General features: G+C 46.3%; 2 protein-coding genes across 3 annotated transcripts; both read right to left on the reverse strand.

The window, feature by feature from the left end:
• Window positions 1–63: 63 nt before the first annotated feature.
• On the reverse strand, window positions 64–7,633 carry LOC112901065 (mitochondrial proton/calcium exchanger protein-like). 2 transcript variants are annotated; one of them, XR_003230239.1, is made up of 16 exons: window positions 7,471–7,633; window positions 5,616–6,262; window positions 5,192–5,504; window positions 4,956–5,102; window positions 4,763–4,851; window positions 4,606–4,698; window positions 4,217–4,343; window positions 3,529–3,593; window positions 3,283–3,454; window positions 2,360–2,557; window positions 2,209–2,256; window positions 1,980–2,126; window positions 990–1,072; window positions 735–850; window positions 248–635; window positions 64–182 (listed from the first exon to the last, which is right to left on the reverse strand). XR_003230239.1 is itself a non-coding variant. In XM_025969895.1 (15 exons), exons 2-15 carry the CDS (start codon window positions 6,200–6,202, stop codon window positions 553–555), a joined length of 2,268 nt encoding a protein of 755 aa, XP_025825680.1. In that variant the 5' UTR covers window positions 6,203–6,262; window positions 7,471–7,633; the 3' UTR covers window positions 102–552. The 2 variants fall into 2 exon arrangements, 1 of the variants encoding a protein (XP_025825680.1); XM_025969895.1 differs by having other exon boundaries at window positions 102–635.
• A 6,085-nt stretch (window positions 7,634–13,718) lies between these two features.
• LOC112900121 (endoglucanase 12) lies at window positions 13,719–17,725 on the reverse strand. The gene is made up of 4 exons (XM_025968868.1): window positions 17,036–17,725; window positions 15,898–16,205; window positions 14,496–15,266; window positions 13,719–14,387 (listed from the first exon to the last, which is right to left on the reverse strand). Exons 1-4 carry the CDS (start codon window positions 17,412–17,414, stop codon window positions 13,974–13,976), a joined length of 1,872 nt encoding a protein of 623 aa, XP_025824653.1. The 5' UTR covers window positions 17,415–17,725; the 3' UTR covers window positions 13,719–13,973.
• Window positions 17,726–18,382: the final 657 nt, after the last annotated feature.

Genomic DNA, 18,382 nt, shown 5'->3' on the forward strand with positions numbered 1-18,382 from the left:
TTTCTCAAGTATGAATATACTCGACCAAGACGAGCGTTTTTCGTCCTTATTTGCTCGTGTCCGTGTGCATATCCATCACCATTAACAACAAATTTACAAACTGAGACTGCAAAACTAATTCATTCTCATTCAAATAGCAATGAAACTAAACCAGACACTGATACGCTTACTCAGTGCCTACACTTTTATTTATATTATGGATAAAGGTCGAACTGCTCCATGAGCTTATTTCCATTTCCATGGCAACCTTTTTAAATTTCAGTTGCCATTTTACCTCAAGAATCCCTCTACCTGGTGATTGGCAGCACCGGTGCTAACTCTGAATGTATGTTATAAAAACAAAAAACTGTATGAATGTAACGCCATACAGTAACAGCAAGCTATGCTACTGGACAACTTTCTCAGCACCAGCCAGTCGGAACAAAAAGTGACCGTCTTGCCTTTTGAAGTTTTGATCTACGAATGAAACTGCCATGAGCTCACTGGGTCAGTTCCCTCGAAAATGAATGGACCGCTGAGTTCTAACAGCCAAGAATGTGCCTGCTGTTCACATCATCGAGGCACTTCTTTATGTCCATTGTTTTCCTCTGTTTGTGATGCCAGCTTCACGATGTCTTCCACAAGGATATTCCCCTCTGCAAGGCACAAACATAAAAGGCTTAGCGATATAGCAGAACAGAAGATATGCCATATCCTTTTCACCAATATGATACAGTAAGGTTGAATGTAAGCACCCTTGTCTTTGGAAAGATTGCTGATAAGCTCTTGGACACCTTCTGTCCCTATGGTGTCTTTGAGATAATTTGCTGCTGCTGCTACCTCTTCAGGAGTCACTTTGCCATCGCGGTCCCTGCAAAGAAATCAACATATTAATGACCAGAAAAAATAAATTTGTGCACAGTGTTGGCATGTGCCACAGTTCTCTGTTGGTGTGCGCAACACATTATGTGATTCAAAGTAAAACTTAAAAGCATGTGGAATGAGCCTACCTATCCAGCAGCTGCCAGCGATTGCCAATTCGAGCATCAACATCATCAATCTCCTTTTCTAACTTTTGAAGCATAGCATCAACCTGAAATGCGGAAAAAATGAATTGCACATGGATAGGCTTATACTCAACCAATATAAAACTTCTGAACGATAACATCACAACGGTATTTGCATATTTTTTATCATTTACTTGCAAATAAATAAAGCTGACAAAGTAGTCAGCACTGACTAGTACATAACACACAGATGCTATAGCAGCATAGCGGTATCTACATGTTTTCAATCTATCTAGGAAGTAATTTGCAGCAATTTCTTTGCTATGGTTGTATGCGTGCTAGTAATAGGCAAGGAGATCAAGGCGTGTTCACACTTGATTAAGTGGACTAGATAATTCCCTTGATTAATCTCATGTTCTGCCGATCTCATATTTAGAGAGTCGACCCTAACAATCTCGGCTAACCTCAAGCTAACAAACTCCAATCGACTAACAAGTAACAACCAAGCAACTAAACTGAGCTCAATTAGTGGATGCTGGTTTCTTCTTCTTGCATGAGTATTTCTTGCCGAGAAATGCCCACAACAACTTGCTTCTAGAAGTCCATTGGTGTTTATTACATTCCTATAATCATATGGTTTAACTTGATATGCTGAAACAAACAACTTACGACGTTGAACAATGGGTGTGGTTGATTACATCTATCTAGTGACAAATTTTGACAGTTTTACAAATCTGAAAAGTTTATTACAATTTATACGCTAATAAATGGAGCTCACAACTACCAAGTGAAATTTCTACAAATATGATGGAATTCTCTGTGCAAGCCAACAGTTCGTGTACTTTCAAGCTGTTCTGATTACTGATTAACTGATATAGTTATTTACAGTTATCAATACATATTTTTCTTGAAGATAAAGGATATTTCCTAGTATAAGTTTTAGCTGGAATATATCAACTTGTGAAGATTTAGATGAAGAAAAGAACTCCTTACCCTATCTATCAATGCTGAAGAAACCTTTTCTCCCACAGCTGCCTCCGCAGCTTGGTCTGATTCCTCCCTAGCAGCCCTGTATGCTCTCCTGGCTTCTTCTTCACCATCTGTTCCCACCTTCGCAAGCATGTTGTTGTATAGTTCTATCTGTATTCAACATGAGTGGGGTCCGACATTAACTTATGCAAATAAACAGTGTGCAAATGTTCAGTGCAACATCGAGTCATACCTCCTTGTTCACAAGGCTTAAAAACTCCTGGCGCTCCTTGGTAACGGACTGCAACATAGGAGAAGGTAGGGTTGATGTTAATGCAAGTTTTTGTTTTCCCTCGAAATACAGGATTGTAATATTAGTAACAAAGAAAGTGTCTTGATCATACAGAAGCAGATGCAAGCACAGCCAATGCTTCACTGATATTACAAAGTTTCTCTTTCTTATCATGTGTTTTAGCTTTCTTTACTTCCTCTTCCTCCCTAGCAGTAGGCTCGGTCATTTCTTTCAGAGCCAAATCTTCTTCAATAGCTTTTGGCTCCTCCAATTTTGCCCTCTCTTCTTTCTCTTGCCTTTTCTCCTCTTCCTGATTATTATTCAGAATGCAAAAGCATCAATAACAATTTATTGTTGACAACATGGCATTGAATTATCACATAGTGGGATTCAGAAAAGTTGTACAACTATGCTGATTCTTCAGCCAAAGAGTATACATAGAAGGATAGGTGACTTAAATATTAAACTGGACAAGTGAATTACATAAAGAAAAACAAAAACAAAAAAGGTACTATACAGCTACAAGTTGGGGACGTAATTACAGTGAACAAAAATTATTTCATTACTAAACGATATGACTAATAACTTATGCAGCTGTTAGATGGAAGTGATAGTGGCAAGATATGTAAACTCATGCTAAACCTTAATTTAAAATATTTATTTCACTTGAAAAGTATTTCCAAATATAGAAAAGGACAATATTCATGGACCAGGGAGTTTGATAATGCAGACAAGAAAGAGATAATAGCGACAATCTATGTAAGCCATGCCTGCTAGAGAATACTTTCATGTTTCCCCAATAATATTTGGCATAAAGAACAGTGAAGGGCAGCGTTTTATGATACTCGCCCCTACAGCCCTGCTTAAGGGTAGAGATGTCCAGACTCCTCATGTAAAATGGATTTGAGTAATTCATGTTTATTTTTTCTCGAACAGCACAGGAGGACTGCGCGTCATTTCATTTAAGATAGAAGAATGGAAAGAGTACAGGGATTAGACCACTCCTGGATTAGCCATGTTTATACTCCATAGTACCTTGATAAGTTCCTCTTGCATCTCCAGAAATTCCAATTTTCTCTTCCTCTCCGAAACAGAATCTTCAGAAGGCAGTACAGTCCCAACTGTATCGACAACTTCATCTGGCAGAGAAGATAAGGTTGCTACAACAGCCTCCTCAGGTTTCATTTTCCCAGACATGGTAAAAGCTCTGACATGATTTTAAAACCACATGAGAATTTGAATAGAAGCAATACACAATGGGACATTTATCAACAAAATTACCTTGAGAGTATTAGAAGAGATGACGGCACAGAATGATTGAGTGATAGATCCAACCAGTCTCTGAGCTGAACAGAAAGGAAGTGCTTAGAATAATGAACTGAAGCAGACACAATTTCTTGCAAAATACCCATCTAATCATTAGATAGAAAACTAAAGACACCTACTATATCTCAAGGATTAATGTCATTGTCTAATCTCAAACTTTTCAATGCACAGTAACACATTTTTTAGCAAAAGAAGAATTCGTCAAATAAGTTGTATATAACCTGATACACATTTTACCTCATGTGACAGTAGCAGTTATTTATAGCAATAAAACTTATAAGACAGGGTCATGAGATGCATCTCAATAGGTGAATGTGACAAGAAATTTTATGTAAAACACATGTGAAACATCATAGGGATTTGACTCTCAGCGCTCAACATAATTAATAAACCAAACTACTAAAGCGTGAATACATAACATCTGTTGAACCACCAAGGCACCCCAAAAGATCACCTGGTATGCTTTATTTATTTAATAACCTTATCTACTTAGCAATTGGGACACAAGCACTGAGCAAACCTCGGATCAGGTGTCCGACTTAGCAAAATTTCTCTTAGACACGACAAATAGTATTTGGAATCTGATGTAGTAATGCGGTGTCGAATAAAAAAAACTCGGATGTGCAAGTAGCACTGAGCAAACCTCTAGGCGCATCTCCTCGGTTGACAACAAACCAAGGTGGCCTCGTTCACGACAAGCTTGTCTAAGCTCATATTCAGAAAGAGACTCCACACCCTCAGCTTGAATCATCTTGTCATCATTCTTAATGCTGAAAACATAGACATAAACTTATAAACATAAGTGCACTGCAGATGTACAGGAAGATAGGATGTAACAGAAAATTGCAACAATGAAATGTGTCTAGTTGATCTTAATGCAAGAGGCTCACATCTGTAGTAGCTAATGCTCAAATTTTAATGATGCAATCGAATTTACTCTTAAAGATGAACTAGAAATTTGCACACAATCAGATCATCGATCATCTTTTCCCTTCCCTGACATTTACATGCCGAGGTATTTGGAATACATACTCTTGTAGCTTCTTTCGAAGCATGAATCGCAAGTAGTGATCTGTACCAAAAGGTTGGATCCCCATGTATTTACACATATTTACTAGCCGAGGTCTGCAAAAGAAAGGTTGATCAGGCATCTGGTATTATTAAGGGATCAAGTATATGAAGCGCCAACCTGCTCATGTTATCCAAAGTCAGCTCGTCATTAAATAGCTTAGCAAAGTTCAAAATTTCTTCATTGGAGACATGTCCACCTTTCCTAACCTAGTTGCAAATTTGAGTATATCACCAATAGGCAAAAACTAAAGCACTTAGTGGTATGTGTTTTAAATTTGAAACTACCAACTCAGCGTGTAAGAAGTTGATACCTTATTCAAAAACTCATCCAGATCTTCAGCGGTCTGTTTCATTTCTCCACTACGTGATGTTTGTACTTCCTTTGCCATTTCTTTTGCAGTGTCTTGTAAAAATTTTGCATATTCCATCCTTGCTTTCAGTTTCCTTTTTAGCGCCTCCTGTATATAGGAAAATAAATGTGTTGATGAATCATGTCAGCATTTAGTAATTCTGTTGACAAGACAGCCTGATTGATCTGGGCCAATACCTCTTCTTTCATCTTGTCCTGGAAAGTGGATGGCAGCATGTTTGGGAACAACTTGAGGAACACTGGCAGCAAGAATTCCATGAACGGAACAATAATAAAGACAGCAAAAGGTACTAGTCTGAACAGATCTGCTGTTGTACGTGTGAGCTGTTGCCTCTCTCGCCTTGTAAGGCTCTTTCCACTAGCAAGTTTGACTAACAGTCTTGATGAGATTCTAACATCTGCCCAGAGAAGCTTAGTGCCCAACCAATAATGCTGCAGTGTAGAAACAAATTCATCCTTCCAATGCTTCAACTTTGCAGCCCAATCAGCTCTTAAACCCACAAAAACAAATATATGTCAAGCGTTGAAAAGGTAGACAAAAAACTATCCATCAAAATAGAATGATACAGCGGTGCTTTAATTTCAAGAGGGGAACAGAGACCTGCTCATTGAAGCAACAAGTCTCAAAGCAGGGCCAATACCCAGAAGCTTCGCCCAGAACTTCTGCATGATTGATTGGTCAGTCTTTTGCACTTCCTCCAGCTTAGCTTTAGCCTTTGCTTTTGCAGTGCTTAATCCTTCCACTGCCTGATCACATTCTTCTGGGGAGGCCTCCTTTGTTTGTTGCTTCTCCTTATCATCCTCATTCTGCTTGCCCATAATATTAACTTGAGGTTGGCCAGCTGTGTTTGATGTGGTGCGGACTGACTGGAGGAACCACCTGACTCCCAAGGGGAATACAAAGTTTTGTGCTCTAGAGCCATAAGCGGAAAGAGAAACCCCACAAGTTGGGCGACATGTGAAACCACTACTGAGGCCACAAAGATTTCGGTTACTCAAAGTATACTGCACCTTAGCATGATCAGAATAAGCTAAGCTGTCCTCTGAAAACAAATATACAGATCTCTGGTCAACCTCACATCCAAATTTTCCTTGCCCAGTTGTGCTAGTGGATAATGAGGATAAAATAGGCACATTAGTGTGCCGGAGAATGTCCTTCCGCCTCCTGATGATAGCCCTCGAGGCCATTTTTGCTCAGTTGCTCCTTTTCTCAAGGAAATGCCAGGATCATGCCTTTTGAGGTAGGACCTGAAATACGGCAAACCTCTGGTTATGGCATCACCACATCTTAATATGCAAGTGCATGCAACAAAAGAATAACATTAAGTTTGGCAATGGAAAATATATAGCATCCATGGCGTGGTAGCACCAATGGTTCAAAATCCTTAGAAACATACTTGTACATTACAATTATCACAAAATAACTAAGCTGTAAGTTCGACAAGGGCCATCCAAATTCTGCCAATAGAATTATGAATCCTACACGGAGCAAACAAATTCTGAAAATAGAAAATAATCAACATCACATATAAACTTCGAACGATACTAAAATCTTAAGTCTGATGATATGCAGATCGGATCCTGTTAGACCATTGAACCCGATTTATGACCCAAGATACTACTCAACATGTTGAGCGTGGCTGTCACCTCATTTTCCCTGTCTAAAATCCAGATGGGTCTGTGTTGCGAAAAATCGCACTCGTTCTCAGTTTATTGTGGAATCAGCAAAGGGAAAAGCACCACCTGAACGTAATGTGGTTCTTGCTTGGCAAATGAAAAAAAAATACTTATATCAGGCAAGCGAGGCAAATTTACTATTCATACCTAAAATCAACTTAGTCAAACATTCTACAAATAAGACAGCATCCTGAAGTTGCATTCTACGCCTCTTTTACAACACTTAAAGGAATCTGAATCCAAAGCTACGATAGCAATAGCAGTTTCAGAAGACTCAACAAATTTCGAGGGTGACACGCCAATAGCACTCGTCATAGAACTATAGAAGTGTTCGTGGTAGGCAATGGTAAAGCATTTGTGAGCATCTCGCTAATCAAATTTGGGAGGAAGAAAGCGTGAGATATCAACAAATTCACAACATGACCGAATCACGGATGCTGTCGTTATGGTCTTATATGGACGCTGCGCCTTATCCGTGGCATCTCTAACCATAAAATTTTATGATGCCAGGTATCCAGCGAGGACGAACACGAACCACGGACCGCGCCTCACGCCTGGTCAAACCATTCCTTGCCCGAGATCGGGACCACTCGACCGAAACAAGCCCTCCAGGGAATCGCAGGCGGCGACCCAAGTCGCCGATACATACACTAGCCGAGTGCCAAGCAAAGCGCCCGCGCACAGCACCAATGGAGTCCCAGAGGAATGGGGAGGGACAAGGATAAAAACAAGCCGCGGCCAGGTCGAAGGAACCTATCGTGGGGGATGGGCTCACTCACCGGGGGCCCTTGGCTGTGGCGGGGGAGATCGGCCGGGCGTCGGACCACGTTCGCGGCGGCCGCGCTGGTGGCGGGGACGGGGTTGGATCGGGGCGCGCGAGGGGAGGACGGGGAGGAGGTGGTGGGCTGCCGCGGGGGGTGGGGTGGTCGCGTACTCGCGTCGCGTCGCGTCGCGCGCGGCTCGCGTGAAAATGTCGCCGATTGGAGCCTGGGGGAGGAGACGCTCGCGCGTCTCGCTCTTTTTTTTTTTTTTTGAAGAAATCGAGCGTCTCGCTCTCGCCTGCGAGTCAGTGAAGTCGGAAGTGGAAGCCTGCGACTGCGAGTCAGGGAAGCGGTCGGCGGACGGGGGGAGGGCCGGAGGCGGCGGCAATAATAGACGTCGCGCGTGCGACTGGGATTTCGCGCGTCGCAGAAAGCAGCAGACGGGCAGGCCAAATTCGTGCACTTTCGCGGCCCACAAGGGATGTAACATCACTGGATGTTTCTTTTTTCGTTTTTCTGCATAGGATTGGATGGATAGATTCCGTGCGACATAGGATTCTAGAAAAAAATTTGTAGATTGCAAATTCATTAGACAAATCAAATTCTATTTACACCATTATATTTCTAATTATGAAAACTATACCATATTCGACCATATTTAGATGATATGTTTTAGAAAAAAATTATTTTGTTTTAGACCATTTTTATTTTGTTCAATTACTATCTTATGAGGATTTTATCTTTTATTCACAACAATTTTTATAGCAGCATTTTCTGTGTTCTAGAATAATTTCTTATTTTCGAGGGTGGAACAATTGTTCCTTCTTTGTAGTCAAATTGTTCCACCTTTACGGTCAAATTGTCCCACCTTCACTGTTAAATTGTTCCACATTTAACACTAATGAAACATATTTTAATGTTAATCTTGATTTAAAGATTATATCGTAAGAAATACAATGATGTAATTGGAGTTTGGTTTGGTTGTTTAGTTTAAAAGCTATGCCTTTTTATGTGGTAAGAAACATATTTTAACAGGGGGGCACAGAGTGAGCGGATTGCTATTGTCGTCTCCCCTTGGGTCACCGCTGCTCATATGATTCAGTGTTTGCAATGCATACTCTCATCTGTATCGAGTTGTGGCCATTGGAATGGATGGAAACAAACATGCAAATGACTTGGTCCAAACTGAAACAATTAGACACTGCAGAGCTGCAGATTTTCAGCCTTTCAGGGAACGCGCTTGTTGTTGTGCTACTCTGGTCTCATGACTGTGCTCTGTGCACTAGCCATATTAACAGAAGGCTTACCAATTAGACGATGTTGATGTGTGAAGATAAAAGCCTGAACATTTTGTTTCAGTAAATGCAGAAGAGAAGTCTAAAGATTGTTCACTTGTCCAGCATGTACTTCATGAACCAAATCTCAGTGAAACAAAGAGCTCCGTTAGTTATCCATACCGTAGATCTTGATACAAATATCAACACTTCACTCTTTTCTAATAGCTTCTGGTACAAATATCAACACCTCACTCTTTTCTAATAGCTTTTGTTTTTCTCAGACGGATCCACGCTGAATGTTTCCATCATGATGCCTGTCCGGCTGCCACTGGCCGGGGCTTTGGGTCGACAACGCCATCAGCCTCACTGACCACCTCTTGGCCTGCTCACCATCAACACCTCCTGGCCGCCGCCACGGAAGCATCTGCACGGTACAGGTAGTAAGCACCGCCATCCCTGGGCGTCGCCTCGCCAAGCTGCATGCTTGGCCGCGGCCGGAGGGGCTAGCGGAGGTCACTGGTGGCGGCGCGAGTTCGTTGCTATGTCGCCGGCAAGAACATTGCAAAAGCACCCTCAATAATTTACCAAAAACCCCTAGTTTGGATCGCGATTAATAATCGCGATCCGATTACATGCATACAGCTCCTGTTATTTACTCGTAGCCTCCTCATTTGGATCGTGATTAATAATCGCGATCCGAATATTTGCAAATAGACTCCTGTTTCCAATAATTATTTTAAAGTACCCCCTGGCTCGTCTGTCATTATCTCCCTTATCCTCCGGCCCTTCGCCGCCGGCGCCTTTCGTCCCCGCCGGAAGCTCAAATCCCCACCCCACAGTTTCTGCTCTGCTAGCTGTACCCGTCGAATGGCTCGAACCCACGAGTCCTGAGCAGCCGTGACGAAGCCGACATGAGAAGGAAGAAGAAAGTGTCCGCACCGAGAGCAAATGGGCGCTGGCAAGCTGGAAGAAGACGAGGAACACAGGATGAGAATCCAGGAGCCCTGGAACTCCGTAGGCGGGTGGCACCACCAAGAGCGCTCGCGTAGTGATACCGAGTAGCGACGATGCGAGCCGGCTTGCCGGAGGCGGGCAGGCGGCGTTCGACCACGGCGTCCGCATCCGCGTAGGCCTGACGCACCGTGATGTTGGAGGAGAGCGGGCGGAATAGAGGGGATTGACGCTGGGTGCGTGTCCACGGGTCGAGGAGTTTGAGAGAGGAGAGGCACTGAGGCAGAGCATGGCGACGGTGGGGTGGGGACTGGAGTTCTTGGCATGTCCTGCTTGGTAACGGTCGGTGCCAATACCATGACTGTACGCCAGGTCGGCGGCGGCGCACGGAACATCAACGACGGATTGCAATTGCCAGACCATGTGCAAGATCTCTTGCTCCAGTATATCTGATGCGCACGGATGTAAATGTTGCAAAGTTATCATCACGATTTACATCTAAACTAAATTTTGCTCAAGGACTGCATTTACAAGTTCAAAGACTGCATTTGCTCAAAGAATTCTACAGATAGAGCACTTGCCAGAGAAGCAAGAGACGCATCTAAACTGAATTTTGCTCAAAGAGTAGCAACCTGACTGCGCAATTGAGCATGGGATGTTCATAAATGCAGAACTCCCAACTTGTTGATGTATTCAGAGTTAAACTTTTTATACAACTCTCGAGGATTCAAATTTGGCCATAGTAACTGAAGGCTTACCAATTAGACGATGTTGAGGTGTGAAGATAAAAGGCCTGAGCATTTCTTTCAGCGAATGCGGAAGAGAAGTATAAAGATTGTTCACGTGTTCAGGCATGTATTTCATGAACCAAATCTCGGTCATACAGATAGCAGCGTTAGTTATCTAAACTGCAGACCGTGATACAAATATCAACAATTCGCTTAGTTAAATAAATTCGAAGAATAAAACAACAAAAGAATAGCGCCCTGTGCCCTGGCCTGAAAGATTTTGCAATGACAGTAGTACTAACCTAAGTGCACAATTAGACATGGAATGCTCACGTGTGAAGACTGAACTAGAGAAAGTCTGAACATTTCAGGAAATGCAGGAGACAACTCCTAGATTGTTCATGTGTTCAGGTCTGGACTATGTAAACGACTCTCGAGGATCCAAGTTTGGCCAGAAGACAGAGAAAAATAGCTCCATTTGTCATAGATGGTGCAGATCATGATTCAAGCAACAGACAAAAGCAATTAGGTCCATTCCATAAAGTACAAGAAGCAACACTTTTTTTGAAGAAGAAGAAGTCAAGAAGCAACACTTTGGCTGAAGAAATTCAAAGAGCAACAAACGTTACTATAAGGCCCCCCAAAACAGATAGTAGGAGCAGAATCTAAGTGATATGAATAGTAGCAGCGTTAATTATCTATATACTGCAGATCATGATACAAATATCCACAATTGGCTTAAATAAATCCAAAGAATAAAACAACAAAATAATAGCTCCTCATTCCCATTGTAATTTCAGATTGTAGAACACGATCCTCTCTAATTTTATGGTTCAATTAGGTGAAGTGGAGAGCGAACAGACCGGATGCCACTGGCCGATGGTTCTACGAGAAAATTGCAAAAATAGGACTCAAAACAATGCGCTTCGCATATTTGCCATTGCAAACATTATCATTGTAAAAATATGACTCCAAACATCAACCACTTGATTATACTGTAATTTGGTGTATTTTCTCTCTTTTCTTTTTTCTTTCTTATGTATTTGGTGCGTGAAATATCCCTTTTACCCCTCTTTGCTTTTCTTGCACCTCACGTCGGTTCCTTCCGTTCAGGCTGGCCGCCGCCTGGGCTGGGCAGGCTCACTGCTATCGTCGCCTGGGCGTGCAAGCAGGCAGGCAGGCTACCGCCGCCGCCTAGAATGATCTTACCGGAGGAAGCCTGGATGAGGATTGTTGAGGGGGCTCCTCCTGAGCCGGCGGCCTCAGGCAGGGCCGGCGCTGCCTGACTCAGCCAGGAGCCAAGGCCGACGGCGGCCAGGGGCTCGCTCGGCCATGAGGCAGCGGCGGTGAGGGGCTTGCTCGGCCAGGGGCAAGTGCGGCCACGGGCCAAGGCCCGCGGCGGCTAGGGGCGGCCAGGAGTGCGGCGGCAGTGGGGCCCGGTGCTGGCTGGTCGGGCAGGGGATCCTCCATGGCACCGGCGCCGGCCCTAGGCGATTAGGATCGGGGGAGACCAGCGATCGGGGAGAAAGAAACAAACCGACGTGGTGCGGTGCAAAAAAAAAAGGAGGGGCAAAAGGGACATTTCACACCCCAAATACATGAGAAAAAAAAAGAAAGGAGGGAAAATACACCAAATGACAGTATAATCAAGTGGTTGATGTTTGGATCCCTATTTTTACGATGGCAATGTTTGGAATGGCAAATATGCTAAGCTTGTTGTTTCAAGTCCCATTTTTGCAATTTTCTCATGGTTCTAGTCCATGGCGCCATCAGCGTCTCCGATCACATCTCCTGACCGCCACCACGGTAGCATATGTACAAGCGGTAAGCAGTAAGCTGTGCAGAGTGCGTCATATCTTGAAGGCGCGGATCGGCTAGGTAATTAAGCTAACTGGTCGCCATGATCCATGGCTGGCACACTCACACGCTCAAGGGCGAGAGCGCAAGCAGGTGCCAAGGCTTCTTGAAGAATCGAAGAAACGCTGGCTCCGGTTCGCAAGGCCGGAGACGGAAAGTTCGCCGGAAGACAGCGGCGAGGCTGGCCATTAGCGAATAGCGTGGTAGCCAGTAGGATGACGAGAGGGCATCAGATCTTGCGGCCTTGCGGGTCCCACCACCATCCTTGGCGGCGACCACAGCCGGAGAGGCTAGCGGAGGTCGGCGGCGGCGCGCGAGTTCATCTTATGTTGCCAGCAGGAACATTTGCAAAAGCACCCTCAATAATATACAAATAACCCCCTATTTTGGATCGAAATTAATAATCGCGATCCGATTATTTTCATAAAACACCTTATTCTGAACATTTGTTTTCAAAGTACCCCTTCCTAGGCCGTCAGTCCGCCGCCGCCTTCCGCCCTGCCAGAAGCTCAAACCCCAGTCCATTGCCGCCGATTGGTGAGCTGGGAGATGGCGAGGGAACACAAGATGAGGAGCCGAGAGCCCTGGAACTCGGTAGGTGGGCAGCGGGAGCAGTATTGCTCGCGGAAGACCAAGCGCACCGCCGCTGGGCAGAGGCGGTGCCGCGTCCGCGTAGGCCCGACGCACCGCGGCTGAGCGGAGGTGGTGCTGTTGGAACGCGGCAGAGCTTGCTGGGGCTCTTGGTCGTGCTTCAGGTCAGGGGCGGTGACGATGCCACGCGTGTACGCCGGCGGCGCAGGGAACGTTTACGGCGGATCGCAATGGCCAGTCCATGTGCGTGCGAGTCGGGGGGGATATGGTAGATGGTACTTGCACGCTCTCTTTCTCCAGTTTTTCAGATGCACAGGGCTGCAAGTGTTGCAACGATTATGATCGAGTGCGGCAGGATTGGAATCAAAATGAACTGATTTTGTCTGAACTGAAACTTTTTTTTTCAGAAACCGGCAACAAATTGACAGCAAGCAGAGTTTCAGTCGATTGTCGCCCTGATCTCAAAGATTGTGCATTTTGTATAAGTAGGAAAGGGCTGATTGCCCGATCTCATGATGGTTTATTATGAAGCTCAGGGCAGAGAAACAACTTATTAAAAGGAAGAAAAGAATTGCAGCTAGTCTGATACAACATGACGCAGAAGTTCAGTGCAAGAGGAAACAAGAAAAACAAATGAACATGGCACCATGGTCGCTAGCACAGGGGAAGCTGAATTATTCAGTGTTTGCAATTGCAACGCATACTTGCATCTGTATCGACTGATGGCCATTGGAATGGATGGAAACAAACGTGCAAATGGCTTTTTTTCTTTTTGAAGCCGCCAGCAGCATTACAATGCCGTAGTGCCGTTTGCTTACAATTCTTGCAGTTTGCTGGAGGTAAATGGTAGTAAATAGGTAAGTGATATTTGAGAAGATATGTATTTTTCCATTCATTGACCGTAATCGATTGTGCATAAAACATCTACAGGCCACGCGTGATGCATGCCACCGTCCACAGCGTTTGCTTACAAGTTAACGTGGTATTGTACAAAAGAATTGCGTGCGTGATCACCAAAAATCGTATGACCAAACGAACCACCACCGTACCGATCGGGGCATGATGCAACCCCGGCTGAAACTAAACGTCCGGTCCACCACCAGCTGCTCGCTCTCCCTCACGGCTTCCACGAGGACGGCGGCGGCGGCGCGGCGGGGAACATGGGCGGCACGGCGGAGAACATGGTGTTCTTGTCCACGGCGGTGACGCCGACCCCCCTGCCGCTGTTGGTGATGGCCACCAGCGCCGCCACGAGGCCGGCGTTCCCCACCAGCGTCGGCTCGTTCTGGCCGTAGGAGTTGCGCGAGTCCTTGAACCTGTCGTTCCGGTCGGGCCCGCCGACCATGGCGCCCGTGAGCACGTTCGGGTCCGCCTTCTTGGTGTCGCGCCACTTGTACCCGCCGGTGCACGAGTACTTGACGCCGTTGTGCGGCGTCGACGCACCCCGGTGGTGCAGGTGCCGCGGGTACTTCTTGCCGAACCCCACCACGTAGCTCATCTTCCTCGGGTTGTCGCCGAGAATGTAGTTGAGCTGCTCGATCATCATCATGGAACAAACGGACGCCATTGTTGTCAGGAACTAACTAAACTAGTAGCTCCTTCGAGAATTGAGCCAAGAAATATAATAATGGAAATTTACCTGGGACTTGGCGAAGTCGCGGAGGTCGTTGGCGGACATGAAGTTGGGGCCGCAGTACCAGCCGGGGACGTTGACGGCCTCCATGTAATCGGCGTAGAGCGATGCGAGGAAGGAGTTGGCGACGACGTACTGCAGCGGCTGGCCCTTGCCGTGGTTGAAGAGCGCCATGCCTCCCTTGGTGAAGTTGAAGGCGGCGAACCGCGGGAAGTACATGCACATGTTGAGGCTGGTCGCGTTGTGGTAGCCGATGAGCGACTCCTCGTAGGGGTACCCGGGGTTAAGGAACATGCGCAGCCGCGACAGCAGCAGCTGGGCGCCGGGGAGCTTGTTGTCCCAGCTGAACACGGAGAAGTCGAGGATGTTGAGGAAGGCCTTGGCGTTCCTGGGCAGCCGCGTGTCGGTGGCGAAGCTGATGTAGCTCGTGTTCCCCGTCGCGTAGTACATCCAGGCGGCGCTCCACATGTACTCGTCCCAGTAGCTCGTCGAGTTGTAGTAGTACTGGATGTCTGGCTGCCGGAGGGAGTAGGGGGTGCGGTGCCCCGCCTGCCGCGCGAACTTGTACACGGTGGCCGCGCCCTGGGTCAGCTTCTTGGAGTAGGCGGCGTTGTCGCGGAACACGATGGAGGCGGCGGCCAGGGCAGCGGCGATCTCGCCGCCGAGGTCGGGGGCGGAGCTGACGGCAATGGTGGGGCGAGGGTACGACATGTCCTCCGGCCGGTTCCAGCAGTAGTGGTCGTCCGGCTCGCTGCCGTTGATCTTTGCAGCTCCCACCTGGTGAGCCAAGTCAGATTTTCAATACTAGTGTTATAATAACAGAGTGCGATGCTGCCGTAATTACCACTTCACTGTTTTTAGCTCGTGATTATGAATCCACCTCGGCTGATGGCAAGGTTATTAGAACAAAGTTACTTCACTTCCTGTTACTTCTTCTTCATTTACTAGCATTTGGGTACTTTCCCAGTGTTATATCATGTTGCGATCGGCCATGTTCTAGATCATTGTTAAGCTAAAAAAATAATGTTCTGGATCACACAACAGACAAAGCAAGCGGCCATTCTTTTTTACTTCTAGGAGCATGGCGTGGCCAGTTAAAGCACATGTAGGTGTTGGGAAGCCGAACCATACTCTAATGATAAAGTCATGTGGCGAGTCAAAGGTTGTTAGGTGTGCCCGTCAATAAACTGGAGAGCTAAATTTCCAGTTGGAGACCTAGATCAATATAATCCCTGCATTTTTTCTATGAACTACTAGTTGGTAAATATAAAACTCAATATCCCATTTCCTCTTATCTGTTATTCAAAAGAACAAATTGCTCACTCTAGAGGAGCGTAGTTTCAGAACAAGATAAAAATTTCAGAACTGCGAAATTCAGCATTTGAGGATTCAGATCAGTATTCGTTACCTGAGCGTAGACCTTGTCGATGGTGGAAGCAGAGGAGTTGAAGGTGAGGAGCAGGTAGTCAGTGCCCCACTTGATGAGCTCCCTGACATGGTCATACTCCCCCACGGCCTTGTACTTGGCGCTGTACTCGATCACCGACCAGCTGAGCAGCGTCATGGAGAAGGCCATCGGGAAGTGAAACTTGATGTTGTCGCCGGCGTCGTAGTAGCCGCCGACGAGGCCGCCCTTGACATCCTTGGCGTCGGAGCCGTCCGACAGGCCGGAGTTCCCGCGCCACGGGACGCCGTTGTTCTTCGGAAGCCGGCCGGCTGTCAGGAAGAAGAGGGATCAAAATGCTGTCAGATGAATTCAGCAGTATCCATTTCCCCACATTTCTTTATCTGTATGTTAAAGAACTTACAGCAGTAGGAACACTGTACTGCATCTTGAACAGTATAGAAAATACTACTAGCATACAAACAAGATCTACAGGTAGAGTACAAGATCACTGGTGGTAAAGACCAGTGTCAGCGTACGAGTATTCGGCAAGATATCCAGGCTAACTATTCAGCAAGATCTGTACACACGTTTGATCCAGATCATAAAGACGAGTTTTTTTTTTGGGTGCTGTGTTAAAGAATGGATCAACTTGGTTGGTGCCCTACATGTGAGTGAACGTGCCGAGATTCCAGCCGAGAGCGATTGGGATTTGGGCGATTTCTCCCCACATCAGATTCAGACCGTCACTTTCTGCAAAGGTGTAGCGATAGGGAGAACAGGACAGAACATTCCGCTAGTGGGGTTGCAGCTGTACACAGCTGTGGAGCGCGATAGCTAGGGCCTAGGGGTTGCAATCGCTCTCCAGCTTTGGATCATCAACATCTTACAGTGCAAGAGCTTAAGATAATGACTGATCAAAGATGGCTAATTAAAGGCAACAAGAATTAATATCAGATTGTAGAAAAAATGGCAGATCCACACTGGTTCCAGCCAGCTTTTAAGAAAAACACTGGTTCCAGCCGATCAGCAAACATGGTAGTAAGTTCGTCGAAGATGCATCAGTAGCAGAGTAGCCAAAATTCAATTTTTGTTTTTTTTTTCAAGAATCCATCGTAGCACAAAGCAGAGGAAGATCGACGAAAGTAGCAGTGGCACTCACATTTCTGGGCGTTGAAGAAGCGGAGCGCCTTGTGGAGCGCCTCGGTGTACTGGTCGGGCGGCGGCGGGCCGGGCTTCTTGTGGGGGATGGCCTTGGCGATGATGATGGGGAGGCCGATGAGGACGAAGGCGCCGACGACGCACCAGAAGGCCCACCACAGGACCTTGCGCTTGACGACGACGCAGCCGAGGTCGACGTACTTGTCCTTCTTCTTGGCCTCCGGCGGGCCCAGCAGCCAGCTCTGCTGCGTCTCGTCCAGCTCGTGGTGCTGCCGCGCCGACAGCGCGCCGCGGTCCAGGTCCATGTTGCGGCTGTGGTCGTCCTCCGCCGCCCCGTCGGCGATCTCGAACGACCCGCCCCAGTGGTTCGCCGAGTACATGGCTGCTAGCTACCTAGCCGCCGGCCGGCCGGCGGCAGAGCTGAGGTGAGCCGCGACGCCTCGCTCCGGTCCTTCCCTGGGCTAGCTGGCCTGATCACTCGCGCGCGCGATCAGCGGCGCATGGAGGGGCCGCGCGGCCGGACGCTCGGGGTCGACGGGGAGCCGCGAGCCTTCCTGGCGGTGGGTTGCGGACTGAGCAAGGTGGCCGGGTGGGGGAGTTTTGAAGAGGAGGGGGTGGTTGACCCGTGGAGGGTGGGTGCTGGCCGTCCTCCTGCTAGGGGAGGTGCGTGTGACCGCGTGTCCGCGTAGCAGAGGAAAAAGGGTAGGGTGGTTTGGGTTTTTCTACATTCGCACTTTCTATCTGTCCGAAAGCCGACTCCGCATTTATTTTTTCAGTTGAATCAACTCCTTGTGCTATGGGTACCACGGAGAAATGGAAACATGTGATATTTGTGTGTGACATGTTTGAAGATCGTATAGGATTTAAACAAGCACTGGAATATGATTGTGTCATGAAAAAAAAGTCCGATCATGAAATATTATTTGTCCATTATGTGTATTTCTATACTTTTTGATAATCGGCGTGAATTCGTCAGAAGCTATCAACTTTTGCATTTTGAATTTATTGTTTTCACGCGGTAGTACTCGAAGATGGGCAGTCTCACGAGATTAACATAAAAACCATTTGCATGTAAAATAATCTAGGCTAACTGATATCATTTTTTTTACACATGCTCTAATATAAAGCCGAAAAAAGTAAACTCAAGTAAACCGACTCAGATGTCTGACGAACTGACGTGGTACGACCCGTGGAGCCGTATTATACTATGATCCACTATAAGGACACCCTCTTATCCATATGGGTCATAAGCTGAAGTTGTGCGTGCTGTGTACCCGTTGCAAAACCCACATTATTTTTTAAGACTAAGAGGTTGTTTGGATTCTAGGAGCTTATAATAAGCCCTAAT

This window comes from Panicum hallii, chromosome 7 (genome assembly GCF_002211085.1).
Source record: "Panicum hallii strain FIL2 chromosome 7, PHallii_v3.1, whole genome shotgun sequence".
Classification (NCBI taxonomy): domain Eukaryota; kingdom Viridiplantae; phylum Streptophyta; class Magnoliopsida; order Poales; family Poaceae; genus Panicum; species Panicum hallii.